This window comes from Chelmon rostratus, chromosome 11, assembly GCF_017976325.1.
Source record: "Chelmon rostratus isolate fCheRos1 chromosome 11, fCheRos1.pri, whole genome shotgun sequence".
NCBI classification, from domain to species: Eukaryota; Metazoa; Chordata; class Actinopteri; order Chaetodontiformes; family Chaetodontidae; genus Chelmon; species Chelmon rostratus.
The window spans coordinates 10,661,432-10,682,212 of NC_055668.1; the positions used below are offsets into that span (position 1 = coordinate 10,661,432).

General features: G+C 43.8%; 1 protein-coding gene across 1 annotated transcript in view; it reads right to left on the reverse strand.

Moving 5' to 3' along the window:
- Positions 1 to 20,781, reverse strand: part of LOC121614372 (neurexin-1a-like) — a 247,551-nt gene that overhangs the window by 88,347 nt on the left and 138,423 nt on the right. The window contains 1 exon segment of the mRNA XM_041948203.1: positions 627 to 808. Within this exon segment, the coding sequence (XP_041804137.1) occupies positions 627 to 808 (182 nt within the window).

Below are 20,781 nucleotides of genomic sequence, written 5' to 3' on the forward strand. Positions count from 1 at the left end.
TCACAATACTTATGTAGAAAACCACACATATGCTTATCCTTCAAATTTGCCACATTTGTCATACACGAAGTACAACAAAATAATGCATCCATAAGCACTCATCTGTGGTTATTTAAAAAGTTCAAATTGTATTTCCACTGTGGTTCACTCTGTCCAGCGGGGGGCTGCAGGCCCAGCAGCTCCCCCCTCCCTTGCTAATGAGTGTTATTGGATGCTAGCGAGAGGAAGGTCATGTGGTAGCCAGCAGAATTATGTCCAGGTCAGAGATGCACTGTATGGCACCAACCCTTATTACGGCACCATTTCCCTCAGGTCCTGCTGCGCACACGCAGCAGCGTAGATGAGGGCAGGTGAGCGAGCACGGGCTCCTTCTTACAACAACAGTAACATACTGTTGGTCATACATGCTGTATATTAAATGATGACTCCTTTGTGTGTGTGGTTATAGAACTCAACACAGTCGCTAAATGAGGCCCACCCAATTCAGAAGAACTACAGAAATGTGAAATAATGTCAATGTTAATAAGTGTCATAGTAAGAAGCTGTTTGAAATAATATGTTTCCTGCTGCATGTAGGATGGTCGACTGCACTTTAAAGCGGGTTAATAAACAGGTTCTTGACTTACGATGTGAAGCTTCAAGAAGTCTCCGAGACCAGAGGAGCTGTCCACCCTCACCAGGACAGCATCCTTCAGGTGCGTGCTGAAGCCAATGGCTAGCCGGTCCGCCCTCGTGCTGGGACGGTCATTTGGCGGCCACGTGTATGTGATCAGTCCACCATCTCGCCCAAATATGTACGTTGTTCCCGCTAGAGAAAACGAAAAAGGAGAGAGAGAGAACAAATACAGACGTTAGCGGTGCGTCCCCTCCACAACCGTGTACCAGGCGTGAACCACTGGCTGTCAACACAAAAACATTATTAAGACAGCAAAGCCGGCATCCACGCCGCGCGTACCGAACACCGTCAGCCTCGAGTGTTTTATTGTGCTGAGTAACGACTTTGCAAAGCACTGAGCAACACATCACTCTTGAACAGCTCTCAGCCCCGTCTGAGGGCTTAAGCACACTCATGTCAATTCATGAGTGCGGGAAGATTCAGTGGAAATTAGGGAGGCAGGTACCGGTGCCGATTTCCTCATAATGCTGAACAATTACTCAGTTTTACTGCCACTGCCTGTTTCACCTCTAGAGCGAAGAGATACAAGTGAACGCTAGTGAATATGCAGTCGTGTCCCCGGCGCCCAGGTAAACCGGCACGCCGAACGGGCACCTCCCTGTCTCTCGCGCTTCATTAGCAGCCTCAAAGGCAGACGCAGCCGGCAGCATTATTGACTGACTGGTCCAATTATGCCCTTCTTATGACCTCCAAACCAGCTATTTCCTATCTGGCTGCATCACTTCGCTGTCTTTAGCAGCTGTATGAAAGGTTTGAACAGGACCTGGTAGACGGCAGAGTGAGAGGGAGTGAGAAAGAGTCCTGCGGCATTACGCCAGTGACCTAGTCAAACTAACGGTTGGAAATAAGTCCTCCTCGACTAATGAAGGAAGTTGTCTATTAAAAGTGGGAGTGTGTTCATGTACAAAGCCGCAGTCTCGGGTTTTGATGCCAACCAGCCACGGTTTCACCATTTCAGATGTGTCAGAGTCGTCTCAATCAAATAAGTGCCTATTTCTTCCCAATTAGAAAGCTCCATTCTGATTGTGTTTCGCTTCATTTTTGCTCGGGCACAGAAAAGTACGGTGGCAGAAGTGTGTACATTTGCGCGCGATCGTGAACGAATGAGTGTGTGATTGGGAAATAAATGGCTGTGAGAAAGCCTGAATATGAATGCAGCTGTCAGATTAGCATAAAAACAGCTATCTTCATGAAAAATTAGACAGGGAGCTCTGCTAGTGTGCTATGCATTTACATGTGTGTGAGCGAGAGAGAGCAAGAAGGAGAAACAGCGAGAGCATGCGAGAGAGAGACAGAGTGTGTTAATATTCATAGGGGCAGGGAGTTAAACAGCCTTAGCCTGAACAATAGATTATAAATCATTCTGACTGTAATTCCAATATTTTCTTGTAAACCAGTTCGCAAGGATATAAAACTATCGATATATTTTGCATTTATTTATATATTTCGGTTGTTTTCCTCCCTCTGGCGTTCTTCACAGCGCAGTGATTAAAGTGTGTCACTCTACTCTAAAGTTCCTTTTCCAATTTCGTTCCCTCATTTGAGTCAATACACACTGTCAACCATGAGCTAAAAAGAATTGCATCATTAATTAACAATAATGTGATTAACAAATGATGTCGGGACATCCAGATCTATGGCGGGATTTATTGTTTTCATAAAGCATAACTCGCATTTGTAAAACGTAATGAAATAACACTGTAAGCATTCTTGTTCTCCTAATGGATAAAGCTTTATGAAGCTTGATGACTTCTACAAAGGAAAAGACATTATGTGTAATATATTTGCAAGGCAGGCATCATTTCTTTTTCATGAAGTCTGCCGGCTACCGCTGAAAACCCTTCTTGTTCCACTAATGCATATCTGATGCTGGCCCCTTCACAGAGCCATCTCCAATTCATGTAGCTTGCGCTGGACTGTTGTCACTGTCTCCAAGTTTCCCCCCAAGCCACCAAACACTTGCTCCATGCTCCAGCTTATTATAATTAAGCTCTTTTAAACCATGTCAGTGTTGGAACTCGCCGGGCCCTTAAGCATCTATTCCCCCCTCTGTCTATTCATACGATTTGACACCCACTTTATCCCACTGACAGCTTATTTACTGTTGGTGACCCCCTCCCAAAAAAAAAAAAAAAATACACTATAATATAAAAGATTGCTCATTTCAGTGGACTGGTGTGCAGATCTTGCTGGTGACACCCTTAAGCCAAATGGATAAACACCAACACCCTCATGTCAAGGCACCAAAGGTCAACTTAACGAACCGCTCTGCGACATGCAGATTATATAAATGGTTCCAACCCAGATTTGGGGAGTGCAGATAATAAGGTTGCCAATATGTGGTAAAGCAGTCTAAAATCCATACGAGCAAGACTAGTGAAAACTCCTTGAGGGACTGTTGAGGATTAAGATACATGAAGAAACATGGCTAATGCACACCTACACAGTTGTGCAGTGGCATGAAATCAGCAGACACGTGCCTGCGTAACTCCAGAGGTGGGAGTAATTATGCACTGGCTCCATATTTCTTATTTGCGTGCTCTCCTGGGACACTGGGCCCGATATGGATCTGTTGTAGTCATTAGATACAGTAGTGTCCTGGAAATACTCGCCTGTTTGTTGTCTCTTTACTTTGACAAGAGTTTCAGTTTATTCCCTGTTCACCCACTGTCTAATAAAAAACAAATGAAAGGACAAGATCTAGGTAGGTAATGAGGAGAGTTGGAGATACAAAGTGCTTAGAGGTGTAGCACTGCACAACACAGGACCGCAATGCAATTAAGATTTACTTGCTACCCGTATCCCCACGTGCATTTGTATCTCAGACATTCGCATGCATCTCCCCGACGAGGTCATAGTGCAGAAACTAAGAAGCCTGCTCTGAGCAGGTGCCTATTACAGATGATCAGACCTCCAGGATGAACTCCTCCACCACAAGCCACCCCTGTAAAGGATAATGAATTAATCTGTCCTCATGTTGGACTACGCTGAAAGCTGGCTGCTCTCCGCTGTGTCACTTAACATCAAAGAAGATAAACATTGGCAGATCAAACACTGTGCTTTCATTAAAAATGTAGCAACCATCCCAGGAGTTCTCCAGCATTTGGCCAAAGAGGTGTGTGGGATAGCAGACCGTAGGATAGCAAACATGGCCTGTGTGTTAGAGCCCTCTTGGCACTGACTCCTCATATTTCTGCTGGAATGAAGCGGGAGCATATAGCAAACTGTCCTCTAAGCACCGTATGCTCAGTAAACTGTGCAGTGTCATAGGAAGAGGCGGATAGGTGTGAGCAAAGGAAAGAGTACTGGCTCTGTGCCTTGGTGTAGCAGTTGTGGGGTAGTTAGGACACACAAACCAGGCAGCGTGTTTGACTATACTGCTCAGCTAAGGTCAGGCCCGCAGACTGTCTTTCCTTTGACCTCCAACACGGCCATCACAGCCAGCCTCACATTACCACCTCTGCCGAGAAACTGCGCAGGAATCCAATCATAATTACATAGTTGTGATGGAAATATGAAAAGGAGAGATGACATTATGGATCCGCTTTCTGTCAGCACCTAGCACTTGTGTTTCTCTCCATTTGCTGCCAAGGATTCCCGTAATGACTGCTGTGCAAAAATAGATTACCCGATGTGGCATATAGTACAGTTGTGTGTTTTTGATCTCTGTGAATGTAAATTTCAAAGTAAGATGCCGTAACCTATTTTCCAAAATAGTCGTCTCGTCTATTTATGTATATCTCATATTGAGACATAAACATGCAGTTATCCGGGTTTACGCTTAACCTACACTGTATGTGTAGAAATGAGCTTAATGAGAACAACATCTGTAGGATCTGTGCAGCACTTTAACTGGTGTGTGACAGTGGCAGAAATAAGACATTGTTGCATGTTGTTCATCCCTGAACCATTTAAAAGAACAAAACTATGTTAAGGACATCAATTGGGTTTATCTTTGGTCTGCCCCCCCTCCCTTTGGGAGGCGCACAATTAAAAGAGGCTTAATGATGTCTATTGGATTACAATTTCAGTTTCCAGCGAAATCATTACCACGATTTATGAGGACGCTATTATCCAATCAAACACTATCGGTATCTGTTAAAGGAGCTATCTCCGATCAATGCGCCTGAAGATTTAATGCCATGAGGGAAAATTGTGAGTCAACGTGATCAATTTTTGTTCTCCCCTCCCACCGATCTACCATTCTCACTATGTTTTACCTTTCGGGACAATTAAATGGTCTAATAGTTGACGAGATGAGGTGGTAAATAGAAGGTGGGGTTATGAGCGAAACCATTCAAACTAGCGTCTTTTCAGCATGTTCTAACTGAGCAATGATTATAAAGCTGTGATTTACAGTGACGGTCGAGCAGGGTCACCGTTCACATCACCTCAGCGCATAATCAAAGTGTACATCACAACCCAAGCAAAATAATGATGCCAATATGACATCTATCTATCTATCTATCTATCCATCTATCTATCTATCTATCTATCCATCTATCTATCTATCCATCTATCCATCTATCTATCTATCCATCTATCTATCTATCTGAGCATTCTTGTTTGTTCCATACTATCATTCCTGTCCAGGCTTTGCCGGAAAAAAAATGATCAAATGATATTCAAACGTCTTGTGATATGAACTGGCAATAACAGAAGAAGGGAAAAAAACTAACTATGATTTGTTTATGTAAATGTCAATGCATAATGTGTCTGAAGTCCAATGATATTTCTTTCCTGTAAGCCAGTCTTATTTCAGCAGGACTCTGGAATCTCAGCTTTCACCTTTGACGTCAAGGACCTTTCAGTTTTGTTTAGTTTTTTTTTTTTTACCCATCTGTACACAGCGACTGTTGAGGTTACAAAACACAATCTATGGCTTTGTTTACACACACATTTGCAGCTATTTTTCATGAAAATGGATCAATGAAACACATCATCTAGATGGCTGTGAAGGCTGCAACAAAGGGCGAAGCCCATAAAAAAAAACACGTTGGGGAAGTCAATTAATTTATAAATAATCAATTACTTTCAGTTGTGTCAATGCAGTTATTTATTGTAGATACAGCTGTTAAATATGTTGCAACATTAAGCGAAAATAGTTTCTTTCTCTCTTCCTCTAAAACCTTTCACTGAAGAAAGAAGAACATTTTGTATTGTATTACATGATTGTGACGCTGTTCATTTCTGTGCTCAACTTAGTCTGCTCAGCGAGTGGTGAGCTGCTCCCACTACTGCACTGGAACCATTTCTTTCATCCAAGTTTATTTCTGATTTGTTCACTGTTGCTGCCGCTCTAAATATAAAAATGTCTTCGGTACACCGGGGAATGTTTCCTAGAGAAAGACAATGAGGACTGCACTTTCCCGTCGCTGCACACTGGGGCTTTGTGTCGGCAAGGTGACATTTCTGTCAGGGGTCTTCTTCTCTGTGCCTGCTTGGCGTTCTGGCGACATGCTGTGAACTTTACCATTCCTAAGTAGCGGGAGAGCAGCTGTGGTATTCAGGACCCCCTGGGATTGTTGCTTGTCCCGTTCAACTTTCTGAGTCCATGTCAAAGGTGTGCGCTGCAGTTGTGTTCTGTGCTAATTTCATGCCTTTACCAAAACGTGTGTGCGTGCGCGGATCATACCCATAAGCTTACAGTCTTCTTGTGGATATGTAGGCCAATTTGACTTTGATGTAATTCCCTCAAGCAGGAAAAAATAGCTTGATTTTTTTTTTTCTCCTCTTCCAAGTATATCCACATGTGGCTGCACAAAGAATGAGGAACAGGCTGGTTGATGCACCTTTCCGTTAGCCAGTCTGCCCCAGCGCTTGGCTGCCGGTTCTGTTTGGCTCCTCACCCTAATGTCACTGAACCATTTCTTTCATTTGGCAATGAAGCTCTTTGCACCAAAGCAGCACAGCAGCATAATACGCTACCTCCTCCAAAGCTAATTAAATTTAAAGTGCATATATTTGCTCGTGGCAATTCTGCACCTTTTCCACAAGGACGCGAGGGTTCTCTGGAGAGAGCTTTTTTGTGGTAGATCCCTTCTGTGATGTTCTCGACTGTAGGTCAGAGCTGTCAGAGCGCGCTGCTTTGACTGGTGATGAAAACCACATCTACCGATGATGTATTCCACCCTGTCGCCAACGACGCCACATACGCACTGTGAACTTCAGGTCATGACAAGAGGCACTTGGGGTTTTGGGTTTTGTATCCACTGACATACAAAAATAGAGCCCCGAGTGTTCTCAACAGCAAATGTAAGACTCCGAGGTTAAAGAGGTCAACCCCAGATGGAAATTATTTAAATGAAAATGTCACAAATTATTATTTCTAAGTGAATTACGCACATGTTTTTGCTCAAAGGCAGCAATGTTAAATGTAGCCTGGAATCAAGCTTTTAACTAATGCTAATCTTGCTCATATTCTAGTGAAGTCGGCATGTTATAGCTTTCATTTAACTTTTGTCTGCGACACTGGAGTGTTTAGTTTGGTTTTTGCACTGTGTTGACTTCTGCAGTCATTTTCCTGTTTTCATGGTGGGTTTGTAGTATTTTTTTTTTTTTTTAAGTGCTTCACACTGCAAAGGTGACTCATATTAGGGGGCACTGTAAATGGAGAATGCTGTTACAGTGCTTCTCCAAAAATCTATTTACTCTTTTAATTATCAACGGCTGTATTTTGAGTGTATGGCTTTTGTGTCAGCTGAGCCGCTAAAATGAGTCATAATAATCTTAAAAAGACAAAAAATGAGTCATACGAAAGATTTTAAATTGTTTTCTTTCCAATTTTTATGGTTAAAGAAATTCTACTGTTTCATGGACACTTAAAAAAAAATAGACGCCTGCAGGAAAGACAGACTTTCCTGTCACAGCGTCACTTGTGTAGCTGACATAACCAAATGCTTTGACATGAGGGGTGATTAATTGCCTGTCACCTCTGACTGGCAGCCTCTGTATGTCACCTTTGACTGGCTTCCTCTGTATGTTGGAATAATTAGGTACAGTGAATAACAGCAGCCCTGAAAATATGAGTTGAGAGTTGAATTGTTCTTCCAGTTGTTTGGACTCGGTAGTTAAAGCACAGCCTCTGGTTGTCCGTCCCGTGGGTACAAATGAAGAAAATTCAGCTGGACAATGAAAACTGGACAGCGAGATATACCGGATTCAGCTAGATCCCTGCGGCTGCTGCCCCCCACCCCCACCCTATCTCTATTTCTATATCTGTTCATTGTTCCATTGCAGTACAGTGAGGTCCTTTCAACAATTTAAACCTCACTTTCAAGCTTTGCTCCTGGAAAAAGCCATTCTCTATCTTCAGTGGTGTGTGAGCAGCCCTTTGGGAGACTAAAAAGGCTATGGATTGTTGACTTGTCTTAATCCTCTCTCAGCACAAACAACCGCCTTCCTTATAATGGGATGGGCAGTTAGAACTGAACCAGCAGCCACGAGAAAAGGTTTCATCACAGGCTGAAGCTGGAATAATCCTGTACAACATTCTGCTGGAATGACAGCAAAACAAACTTTTAATGTGCCCATCGGAATTATACGCAGGGGGCTCAACAAGATAAAAACACAGGCCTGAGCATCTCATCCAGTTTATACATCATTGCAATCTTGCTATTGTGCTGAGCCAAAGCATTTATTGTGTGAGCACGGTGTGGAAACTGAGCAATTTTGCCAGCTTGTCTATATAACTGCTGCAGATCTGTCATGAAACTATGCCATAACATGAAGTACTGTATGCTGCGCACTCCGACACATTCTGCTTTGCTTCCGTTCTCTTTTTCCCCCTTTTTTAAGTGATAAATCCTCCCTTCAGTCTTTATCAGAAGGCTGGAACTGAGCTATTCTCTTTGCAGTCAGCAGAAAGCAGAGTGGACAGAGGTGCTAAATCAACTCAGAGCCCAGACTGCCTGCATACTTTGTGTTGTCTTAATAAGTCTGGGCATATTGGCACATATATAGCACAGTCGATATAAACTTTTACAGTTCACTGCCCACAGTCCTAATTTTCACCACCGTTATATCTGCTGTTTGGATATTGAGAAATTATACACTATCTATGCTGATAGAGTACATGTATTCCAATGTGTTTCAATGATGGCAAACATAATGTGTTATTGATAATGATAAATGTAATTTAACAGGCTTTTTCTCACCTAAGACTCTTTTAATAAATGGTACCAGGGTAAAGACGGATAAAAAAAGCAAAGCTACATACAAAAAAAGGACAGATTTAAAGTCCACGTGCAGTCATCCTTACTCTTTAGGCTAGACTAGGCAAATATTCTAATTAGCCCATTTCCACAGTATTGTTTTAACAATATCCACTGACCTATGAGCCTTAAGCTCCTTCTAATGAAGACAATCCCAAAGCAGCATTTCTGCATAGGACAGCTGACAGCGTCCAACCTGCCTTCATAAGCTGCAAAGGATTAATCCCCCCACCCCAACCCCATCGCTCCTCCCCACCCCGCTTTGCTAATTTGATGTAATTTAATTAAGTGGAGACTAAAAGTGGGGCATTGCTGCTTGCCCCCATGATTGGTCATCCTTATTAGAGGGTATGATGTCGGCTCCAAAATCATAGGAGCAACAAAACCTAATAAACACGGGGAGAGGGAGAAAACATAGCAGCACTTAAGTCAGACCTCAAGGCTCATACAGAACAAAATGACCATATCAAAGAGGAAAGAGAGGAAGAGAGGGAGGGAAACAGAGAGGGAGAAAGATGTGCCACAGAAAAAGGGTCGATTAGAAAGATATTCTGTGTTTTCTTGAACTGCAAGGAGCAGAAGCACATTTCAGACTTTAGAAAACTTATCTGTATACTTAAAGAATAGTCTCCGATGTTTTGCAAGTTTTAAAGAGTAACTTAAAACCCCCTGAAAATCTAGTCTTTGCTGTCCTCCAGTGGTTTAACTCCTCACCTTGCTGCAGTGGTGTGCAGGTGTTTTGAGGGACCCCATGACAACACTGTTGGAGGTAAAACTGGCTTGAAACGTTTCACCAGAGAGGGCAGCAAGGCATCGCATGTCACTCTGTGGTTACGTTATTCTTTAATACAACCCTTAAATGCCACGTAAGAGTACTGTGACAGCTAGCTCCCCCCTTAAAAATACATTTCTGGTAGGGGGATTTTACTTAGGTTAGGTCACTTAACTTACGTAAATGAACTTATGTTGCGTACATGGCATAAGTTACCTATGTTACATAAGTTAAAATAAGCTAACACTGACTTGATTTCACACAGGACATGAACAGTGGTCTCCTGGCTGAAAGTCTGGCGTCCCACCACCCCGTCTTTCTCTTTGTGCAGACTTTCGTGCTCACCTGACATCCTACTTTGCTCCTATCATAACAACGACGGCCACTAGAGGTCACTACCTAAGAATATGTGTAAATACGGGTCGTGATAAGCTTGCTACCTTGCAATGGACGACCTATATGGCTGATTTTCTGGTAGGCAGACTGGAAAGAAAACACTGTTGGAGGAAACTCAAAAAGGGAATTCCATCCTCAAACAGACTAACTTTGGATGATACCCACTTGATTAACTCTTAGCTTCGGCTAAAACTTGGAATTTTAGCACAGAACTAGTAGTAATTTGCCTCTATTGTATACAGTGAAGTCAGCAAAAGTAACTCTTTCAACATACTTATAGCGTGTCCGTGCTGTATAGAAACAGACTCTGAGCCTAAAGTTTAAGCAGACCTCAAATAAACTGATACAATCTGCAGTTCGAAAGAAATTGTGAGTCAAGAAATCTGCCCCTGCATCATACTGTTGCTGTACTTCTCCCTATTTTATCCTCACACTGCTCTGAAGAGATAAGCCCTCACCTCATCATGACGGGGCCCCAGGGTAGCCATACCAACCACCCTCCCTCTTCATGGCAGGGGACCATCAATTCATGGTCGAGGTAAAGTTCTGCCCCCTGGGCAGGTAACATTATGCCATGAATGCTCAGTCGACCAGTGTCACTCACACCCTCCTGCCCCCTCCTCCGCCATGCTCACTTCCCCTAAGCCCTAAGTGATACATGAGCCCCTGCCTTGTGGAGCAGAATGGCCCATCCAGGCAGAGCTGACAAGACCCAGTGTCTTAATGGAGCAATACACCAAACGGGCCCTTTGTTACCCCGACCAGCTGCATATCTGCCTCCCCAGCCAACAGCCTTGGCTCTGATAGAGGTGTCTCACAGTATCGACAGCTTCTAATTTACTCTCTCATCATCACTTGCCTCATTTGCTCCTGAGACACAATGCTCCCTTTCTCTCAGTTCAGGTCAGCCATTTTGTTTGCCAGCAATTTGTTGATTAGATTTTTCTGCATCCAGTGTTTAATTTGCGTGCCAGCCAACACGCATATCAAAGTTAGACTTAAATAAAATCAAGCATCAGTCAATTCTTGGCTTTTTCATTCCTAGTTAAAAGCCTCTTTGACTGATTACGTGCCATCAGACATCAGTGCATTATTTAGTTTCAGTGTGTATGTGCAGCTAGCATGCACCAAACATCAGAGCCTGCAAATGGTCTCTAGAAGCTGTTGTCTTCTCTATTAGGGAGCCAACAGATGTGGAGTATGACTGCAGCTCTAATTACTGAAAAAGACAAGTGTGGGGGATAATTACACAGTGGAAGTGAGGCAGAAAACAGAGTCCAGGGCCAGAGCTCTGATCTGAGACTAGAGACAACTCTGGCTGCCCATCAGCATATGCAGCCCAACCTGCATCAGCACAAATACTGCTCTCACAAAGAAGCTGCTTTAAGATCAGACGGAGCTACTGTGCTTTACTGAGCATACTCCAACTTTAGCACTATTCATAAAAGCAAATGATATAGCAATCTATACTAGACCTGCAAAATGCTTGTGCCGCAGGAGGGCTTTCTTTGAAATGATTTAATACATCTGCATCTCTATATTTAAGGGAAAATAACAGGTAAAACCTTCTCCACTGTCCCTCTTCTTAACAAAAAATCACTGCTTAGCTCAAGGAAATGTGCATGTGCTGTAGGTGGTAGAGCTTAAACACTTCAAGAACTAAGCAGACACAGTATAATACACTAAATTTGGTATATGCAGTACAATATGCAAGGTCTTCACTTTACATAACTCAGCAAATGGACGAATAATACGCAACATAAGATTACATATATTAGAAATCGCATGCTTACATGTCTTCTTTGTGTTTTTCTGTTATACCACAAACAAGCCCAGTCCCCACACTAACGTGTCTCTTTTCATGTCGTCCCTGCATGACACTGCTTCATTTTCACTGTTTACTCCTTTTTGTAAGCTGAACCCAGGAGACAACAAGTGTGCCTTGGCCTTAATTGCAGGATTAAACATCTGCTTTGCCTATTGCTGAGTAGCCTCACTTTGTAAATAAGCCTCTACTAAGTGGAGAGATATTATTTAATTAGCTGCATTTCTTATGGAAATGATACAATAAAAGTGAATCCGGAGGAGATCAAGAAAACAAGATCGGCAGAAATAAACAAAGTATGTGCATGTGCTGGTGTACCGAGGTGTATGAGAGGGAAGTTTGTCGTGCAGCACAATGACTGCCTTTCCGATTTCTATACAGTTCTGCCTCCTCCCTAACAACGAGCCTTGTAGGAACGCCATAAGAAAGATGTGCTGTCCTCTATCTCACACCAATTCCATGTATCTACCAATAAAAAAATATATAACAGGGGGGGGGGGGGGGGGGGGTGTGTGTGGGTATGCATTGTATTTCTACACTATGTTTCAAAATATATGCTAATATTAGCTTGCACTTAGGTGTTAGGCAGGCGTGTTTTTATCAGCCCTTGCCAGCAGGCCTGAGGCACTAAGAGATGGAAGGAGCAATGAGGAAGGTGAAATCCCACACAATCCTATTAGAGTGGATTAGGGGGCAGCTTTCTTTCTGTTGCCACTCTGCTGCAGGTGAGCAATTGTACACTGCAAAAAAAAAAAAAAAAAAAAAGAATGGCTATGACATGGTTGGTACTTATTGAGGCCTCCTATTGTAACCCGGGGCAGCCATTCATTTCTTAAAACCTTTAATTTTTTTTATGTGAGGCTATCATTAAGCCAGCACACATGAACATACATAATGTTGTTAGGTAATGACTTGTAAGCTAAGAAAAATTATAACACTGTCAATCAAACCACCCACGTAGAAGAGCTTGAGGTTGTTTTTTTTTTTTTCTCTCCCAAAACAGTCGTGTTGAATTTAACAAGGGGTTCATTATCGATTGGGTGATCAATGGCAATCATACATTTTCGTCTTCTGCAAGCTGGCTGCCACAGAAACCCATCCTCTCTGGCCTCCCCTGTGGTTGAGGTTATCAGGCTGTAAAGGCTGCAAGATTTCACCCTCCATCTTCTGTTTTTTTTTTTTTTTTCCTTTCTCCTTTGACCTTTCCCAGAACCAATTAGTCCATCACTAGGGGAGTTATCACTGTACTTTTGGAACCACTGTATGCCTGGACAATTATATTTTTATACCTTCAAAGTGCATATTTTCCTCTATGACCCATTTCAAATCCTAAGCAATGATATGTAACACTATATAAATGAGTGCAAATGTGCATATCGCTTCAACTATCCACATTCACACTCTTCGGTTGTGACAATGATTCAAAGCGATCAAAGAGATGAAAGATGATTTGGGAGAGTGCTGCTCTTTGTGTGTGCAGTGAGCTTGTGTGCATTTCTGAGTGAATGTGCATGAGTCTCTCTGTGTGTGTGTGTGTGTGTACATACAGGCCTGACTTGCACAGAGATAGCTGCTGCCTCATTATGATGACAGAGAATGAGGCTTCTCCAGGGTGACTGAACTCAATTCAGATTAGATTTAAAAAAAAAGGGAAAAAAGTGGCCATTTGCATTCTTGATCTCCACTTTATTTATTTCAATTTATTTATCCCTTTCTTGTGCTGTTCCCCCGGGAAACGGAGAGGCATTTATAGAGTCAATCAGAATGGACTGTGGAGAACTCCTTCAGCTCTTTCATTAGCATCCTTAACACCTTGACCTGCACACCAGCTGCATCACTCCTCCACGATTCCTGTCCTCCATACAGTTAATGTTGGCAGACAAAAACTCAGCAGTGCCTCAAACATTTTTAACAGTTAATGAGGCAAAAATCCAATTTTAACAACTCTATTTATACTGTGTTCATTCACATCTTATTCCTCTCGCTGCCACACTCTTTTACATGCATTCATAAATTTCAGATTTTGTTTATCTTTTCACGAATGCACAAATCGTTGTCATGTCCTGTCATTTTCACCATGATCATGTCCTTTTTCTACGCAGTGCATTAGCGTATCTGGCATGCTCTTGTTTTGATGTATCCTGCTTTTACAACGAATTCCCTCCATGAGAATCATTAATGTTTCATAAATGATATTCAAGTTTTTAAGGCATCTGGTGTAGTCTGTCAGTGTCACACTGGCATTATCCCATTTCAATAATCCATTTTGTTTTGCAGGGTTAACAGCTGTGTATGTGTGAAATCAACACTGCATACTCGAAAAGGGTGCAGTTTAGTTATGATAGCTTTCTTCCATTTCTGTGCTAAATCATCTGTAAGATGCCAGCAGTGAACATTGACCAGACAACTTATCGTTTGAAGTAATATTTTAAAAATACCTTTAAACAGGAAAGCCAGAGGTGTAAACAGACAGACAGGATGAAGAGGAAAGAGGGAGATGGCGGAGAAGACGATGCTGTTGATGATGATTCACTGAGTGCCTTATGGGTAAAGAGCTCCCTGACTCAAACTCATCCAGGACCTATGCATGTGAGGGGCGCAGAAATCCCCTTGAGTCAAACGAGGGGGCTCTTTTTCCTCTCTCTACCCCTCCGTCTCCCAAGTCTCTAATCCGAAACCAGACACATTACTCAGCTGACCCCTCACTGCCCACTGCACGCACAGTCAGGTCTCATTTCCCTTCATGCCAACCATAGCCTGGTCACCACCAAAACCACACAGACCACTGCAGGCGCAAAAGGCTGCCCACTCTGTCTGCTTGGATGGGCTCTGCGGACCAACGAGGAAGCTGGGGGTGGGTTAGGCAGAGTGGTCGGGACGCGACGGTAGAGTAGGGAGGATGGAGGAGAAGAAGGAGGAGGGAGCGAGTGAGCGAGCATCACAAGATGCAAGTAGGTTAAAGACCTAAAGCACACACAAATAAATAGAGGGTGTTTGTGTTCTCACACATCAGAGGGAGAGGAGAATGAAACGACTGCAGTCTTCACTCTCTCATTCGCGGGTCAATAACTGCCTGTGCTCCCTCTAGAGCAGAGGAACATGTACTCAGATCCTTATCAGGGCAGCTATCATCTCCACTGCCTCACAGAAGCAGAGATACTGTCATCCTCACACTATCGCAGAATGACATCAGCGCAGAGACATGGGAGTAATTATATTATACAAGTCCACAACACACCGGCAGCAAGGCAGCATCAGAGGCATCCACTTTCTCCCTCCTCTCTCCTTTCTTCCTTCACTTTCTCCATCTCCGTTCTTCCTCGTTCTGTCTTCTTTTATTTCTTCCCTCTGTCTTTCTCCCCCTCCCCACCAACACCGCTCATCTGTTCTCTGCAGTAGTGCCAGCACCGACAGCACTGTTTCCAATCCATTCAACCATTAGCTCTGAAGGTGGAGAGCCCTAAAATTGATTATAATCACTTAAATTGCTTCGCCGACTTTGATCAAACCACAGACTTTTGAGATACAGAAGCCATTCTTGCAGTAGCTGAAGGAGCAGGTGTCAGGTGGGGGTTTCCTCAGACATGTTAAGTATATCACATACTCATCATGGATGTGGAGGTTCACTTCCCCCCTACTAAACATACGGCCCATGATTCTGAGAGTATGATGCACACATATTCACATAGCAGAGGCACAGTTCATTTTACAGCTGGAAAGATTCATTGCTTCAACTTGAAAACACTTTTCCCATTGATCAGATCACCTCATCTATCCAGTGTCAATGACTAAGAAGAGCAGGTACAGAGGAAAATGTGATAACCTAGTTATCCAGCATATCAAGTATCGTTTCTATCTGTGGGAAAGAACCTCTGGGAGTGTGTTCATGATGAATGGTGTGTCTGCTACTCAGAGTTGATACTGTCTGAACCTCATTACTGCGAGCCCTAAACAAACAATGCATCACACTCCAACTCAATTTCATACATCCTGACCATGGTAATTTTCTTCTTCTTTCCACATAAATCAGTGACAGAGTTGAAAACAAAGGAAACAAAGGATGCTTCCTCTTACAGGATGTTGATATACAAAAAGCAACGCGTGTGTTCTGATGGAATCAGTCACAGGAATTCTGTGCTCAAATCGCGGCGCATTACTGGACAAATGGATGGATGGCCCGCTGTCAGGGCAGCCAGAGATACTAAATTTAGCTACATGCAAAGTGAAAAAGAGCATTTTCATGAAATGGAGATGGAGGCAATTTGCATATAGAACTAACTGTCAGCACTCTATTAGCTTTGTTTGGTCTAATCACTTGAGACAATGTTAAATGCACTGTGACAACAATGGTGAAAGGCAGGTACAGTTACATAAGTATTGCAAATAGGATTAGATTTTAACATTGACGGTGACACCAAAAGCTATGAGGGAGAGCTGCAGAGGGGTGGGGGCAGAGAGGCAGCTAGTCTCTGCTGTTTAATACGTAGAAATTACAAATATAAAGCACAAAAAGATACTGTTAAAGAGGGGCTACTGCTCTGCGTTCACAAATTAGACTAAAAAAAAAACTGAGCTGTGCATGTTTAATTGCTGCAGTGAAGACACATCCCATGTAAGGAACAAGGCCCATGAAAATTAAAGCAATTGCAGTACAGCTAAGACAACAGCACTGGGGCTTTACAACAGCAGGCTTTGTCCTGGAGCCAGGTACCATGTTGAACAGCATGTCTCCCATTTTGCATTCATGCGTTGATAAACCAAAAATGTAATCATGTTACTGCGAAAGCTTTTCCTTGGCCCCTGCGAGCTCCCTCTCTCTCTCTCATAATAACGGCACGGAGGAGCGCCAACGATAACTATGATATTAACTCGTGGAATGTGCCTGAAAGCACCACATGCCCTCGGGGGTCCTTAGGGAGAGCAGGGGGTGAGCTGAGTGTTGTCCGCTCCAGACGGGTCACGGCAGAGTGGCCTAATTGCCTCTCTTGTTGTCTCAGTAGGCCGGCAAACCTCCCATCTCCCTCATCATCACTGAGGAGCACTGACTCCCTTATACGTACAGGTCTAACCCTGCCCAGTGATCCAGACTCGGGTCTTGTTTCCGAGCTTCTCCTGTGTCCAATAAAAACCTCATCAAAATGCCAGTGCCTCTCTGTAATCGTGGCATCACTCACGACTTAATGCCTCGTTCTGTTAAACTTTAATATTAAACAATCCAGTGCTGTAGAGATTTGTTGTACATTATGAAGCAGTGTCTACTCAATGGAGCCCAGGGTACCTCAGCATTACGTCAGCGTTACACCAGTAGTGATTACATCACTCAAAATTTCCTGGGCAGTATGATGACTACAGAAAAGGAGTATTTTGGTCTGTTAAGTGTCACGTTGCTTAAATCTAAAAGACTGGCGTTACTCAGAACTTCCGGTGAGATTCACACAGAAAAAACATTCAAGCGGAGACAAGTACTGCAGACCAAGAGAGGGGAAAAAAAACAAACTGCAGTATTTCTAAAATCATTCACACACATACTGTATTGAGGCAAGCATGCTGCAGTCTACCATGAATACTTGGGGTGAGGTTATATAATTCCTCATAGTTGAGATTCTTCCTCCTTTCCTCCCTCTTAATTCCTGTGTCATGAACCTTCTTGCCACACAGGGTGAAGAGGCCTCATCTCCTCTCCACGCTGGGCAGGGGCCAGGAGCGGCTCGACGCCCTGCAGAGCTGGAGGCAACACATCTTTGTCTCTTCCAAACACCCAGGGGCAACATGGAGCGCCACAACGTTCTAATCCTGTCTAATCTGGACACAGTGGAGCATCTGGAGATAGGGATATGGCTAATCTCAGACATGGAGACAGAGGGCACTTTGCTGAGATGGTAAAAATGGGGATGGATCTAAGCTCGACTCGCTGTGGCTTGCAGATCCGTGTGTGTGTCTTAGGAAGGGGAATCTCAAATAGAATAAAAAAAGACAATATCAAAGAAAATTTTAGGCTTGAATCGCAGCACGGAACACGGAGGAGTGAATGAAGGTTGCTATAAGTTAACAGCAGTGATGAAATTAAAAAAACTGCTCAAGAAGTTACTGTACGCAGAGAATGTATGGACGTGAGACAGGGAAGTACTTACTGTGCCCTGCTCTTAGGGATGCAGGTGATCTGTGGATAGCAATAGGCACAATATGGTGACGCTTGTTTCCATGGGAGAGGTGAATGTGGTGGAGACTCTCCACAGCGCCGGGTTCTGACCCTGCCACAAAGCCCAGGGCCAGGGCAGTGATCCACAAGGCCAGGTGGGTGAGTGAAGCTGAATTCCGATTTAGGGGCTCTGCCACGGGCCTCAGGGGAGCAAACTGTGTCCTCCAGCCTCCGAACATCTTCCCTGAGTGGCCAGATGAGGCTTCAGATCAAGGTGGAACTTCAGTGAGCCTTAAAGCCCCATACTTCTCACCTTGCCAAATCTCAATATGCCCAGAGACACTCGCACAGATCCACAGGGAAAGAGGAAAAAAAAAAAGCAAAAAGGGACACCACACAAAATGTCGGTTGTGGGGAGAAAGAAAAAAGCCTCTTGCTGTTCTCCTCTGAGTTAGGAAATCCGTAGCAGCACCCAGGGAGGTAAAGTAGTGTCATAAATCATCGTACAAAAACAATCAAAAACATTCACTCAGAAATTAGGGCAACCTCAAACAGCAATGGAGAAATCCCAGCTTGCTCCAATTCCCCCTTATTCTCTCTGTTTCTTTCTTTCTCCTTCTGTTGAGCCCTCACAAAATTAGAAACATCTTCCCCACCAAATAATAATCAATATTCCAAAAAAAAATTCTGGAAGAAAAAAAATAAAGCCAACTTCAGAAGAGACGGGTAGCACCTGTGCAAAGTGAATCTCTTCAGAAAACCAAGACAGACATTCTGAGTTTCCCTCCTTTTCCTCCTCCAGTGGTCTCAAAGGATGTCCAGAGGAATGGGACCATAGTTAAATCCGAGTCTCATTTGCATGTGTCGGACAGCTGCAGCGGCGCGCGGGAGACGGCGTGATTGCACCTGTAAGTTGTGCCAAGTAGCGCACCCGTTCCCCATCCAGAGATCTCTGCTCTCAATGAGACCGAGCGATAGCAATGGCAGTACCTGAGAGAGCAGCCCTAGGCGGGAACACACACACTCACACACAGGCAGCATCGGCAGCGCCGTTCCAGAAGATGTGCGCAAGAGGAAGAGGGGAGAGAGGAGGAGGAGGAGAAGGAGGAGGAGGACAGAGGGAGGGGGAGCCTCAACAGCCAGCCAGGAAGCAGGAGGGAGAGTGGCTATGCAAATGGGCAGCATTCACATAGCGAATCACTGGAGCCTGAGTGCATTACAGAGGAAGAGCCTATTTAGGCAGAATAGCAGGAATTGAAGCTATGTCCCCCAGCCCTGATTCCTTTCACAACCTCTCCCTACTCTCCCTGTTCAGTCTCTTTCAATCCACTCTCCTGTGTGGACATTCATGAGCAGTAAAAGGAAAGAAAGCAAAACGAGAATGCAGGACGAGCTGGATTCATTTCTGCTTCTACTTTTATCACTCCTCTTCTTCCACTCCCTGCTTCTTTTTTTCCTCCTTCTCCCTTCCCTTTCCCTCTCTGTGAATTTTGGGAAGTTGTATGATAATAGTCCTGTGAATGTAAAAAATTGCAGCCGAGCAGTCCAGCCCAATCCTTGCCTCTCCATCGCCCAGGAAAAGTGTTTTCTATAGGTTCTTAACCGGACTCTGCAGTCTGTCGTTAGCAAGATTTTAGAAGAGTGATGATGCTGCAGCACACACTGGCAACTCTTTCTCTCTCTCTCTAGCTCTCTCGCTCTCTCTCTCTCACACGCACACATGCACGGGCACTCACACAAACACATACATAAACAAAGCACGCACGGAGCCAGAGCTGGCAGTTGAGCACTGTCCACAGAGAGGGTGCTGAATCTGGGCAAGTCTGCCTCGCCTGCTAATAAAAGACCATTTCTCACAAGAGAGGGAATGCTGATTGCAGACTCAGTGTGCCGCACGGGTTACGGGAATGTAGAGAACATGTGGACATAAAAGCCCTGCTGATAAACACAATCCGGTTCAGCTGGGAAGTGAGCTCAGTGTTCAGAGTTCAGGACTGGGGAGCACAAGGCTCAGCTGCAGTGTGCCTGCTTCTGTTTGCACACTGGCCATTCAACATCCTCCCCTTCGAATTGCAGTGTTCTAAGCTGCAGGAAAAAAAAAAAAAAAACTGTAAGCACTGCTGAGCTGATCTTTACGGTTTACAGGGAATACACAGGCATTTCATGCCCAAAGAAAGCCAACTTAGCCAGCGTGACACAGAGGATAATGTGTCCTTCTCCATTTTCTTTTTCACTTCACTGTTCACATGAAGACAATGAACGAAGCCTCGAGGAAAGGAGCAACCAATTAAACGAACATTAACGATGAACGTTTCACTTGATCCATTTACTGAGTACAAATATGTCGGAATTGAGGGCTCAATTTTTACAGAACAGACACTTTATTGTCATATGATGAACATAACCAGTAAAATGAATATAATCTGCCATCTGGCATGGGGACAGATGAGGATACCTTTTATTTTGCTGCTGTATGTGGTATATAGTTCCTATAAGGCAGCAAAAAGCAACCGAAGTACAAAGCAGATGCTGCACACATTACGCAACTGAGTTGTTCTCACCTTGTAGAATCTCAATAACTTGGCGCAGCCACCTGGTGCTAAAAAGTCAGCAGCATGGAACCACTGCTCTGTTCTCATTTGCAATGGTGAAAAGGAATGTTCTTGCTGAAGGTGTTTACACTTTTATAATTATCAGCAGAGCAATCTGCATAATTATACCTAATAAGGCAATCTATCAGGGCTGTTTGCCAAGGACACA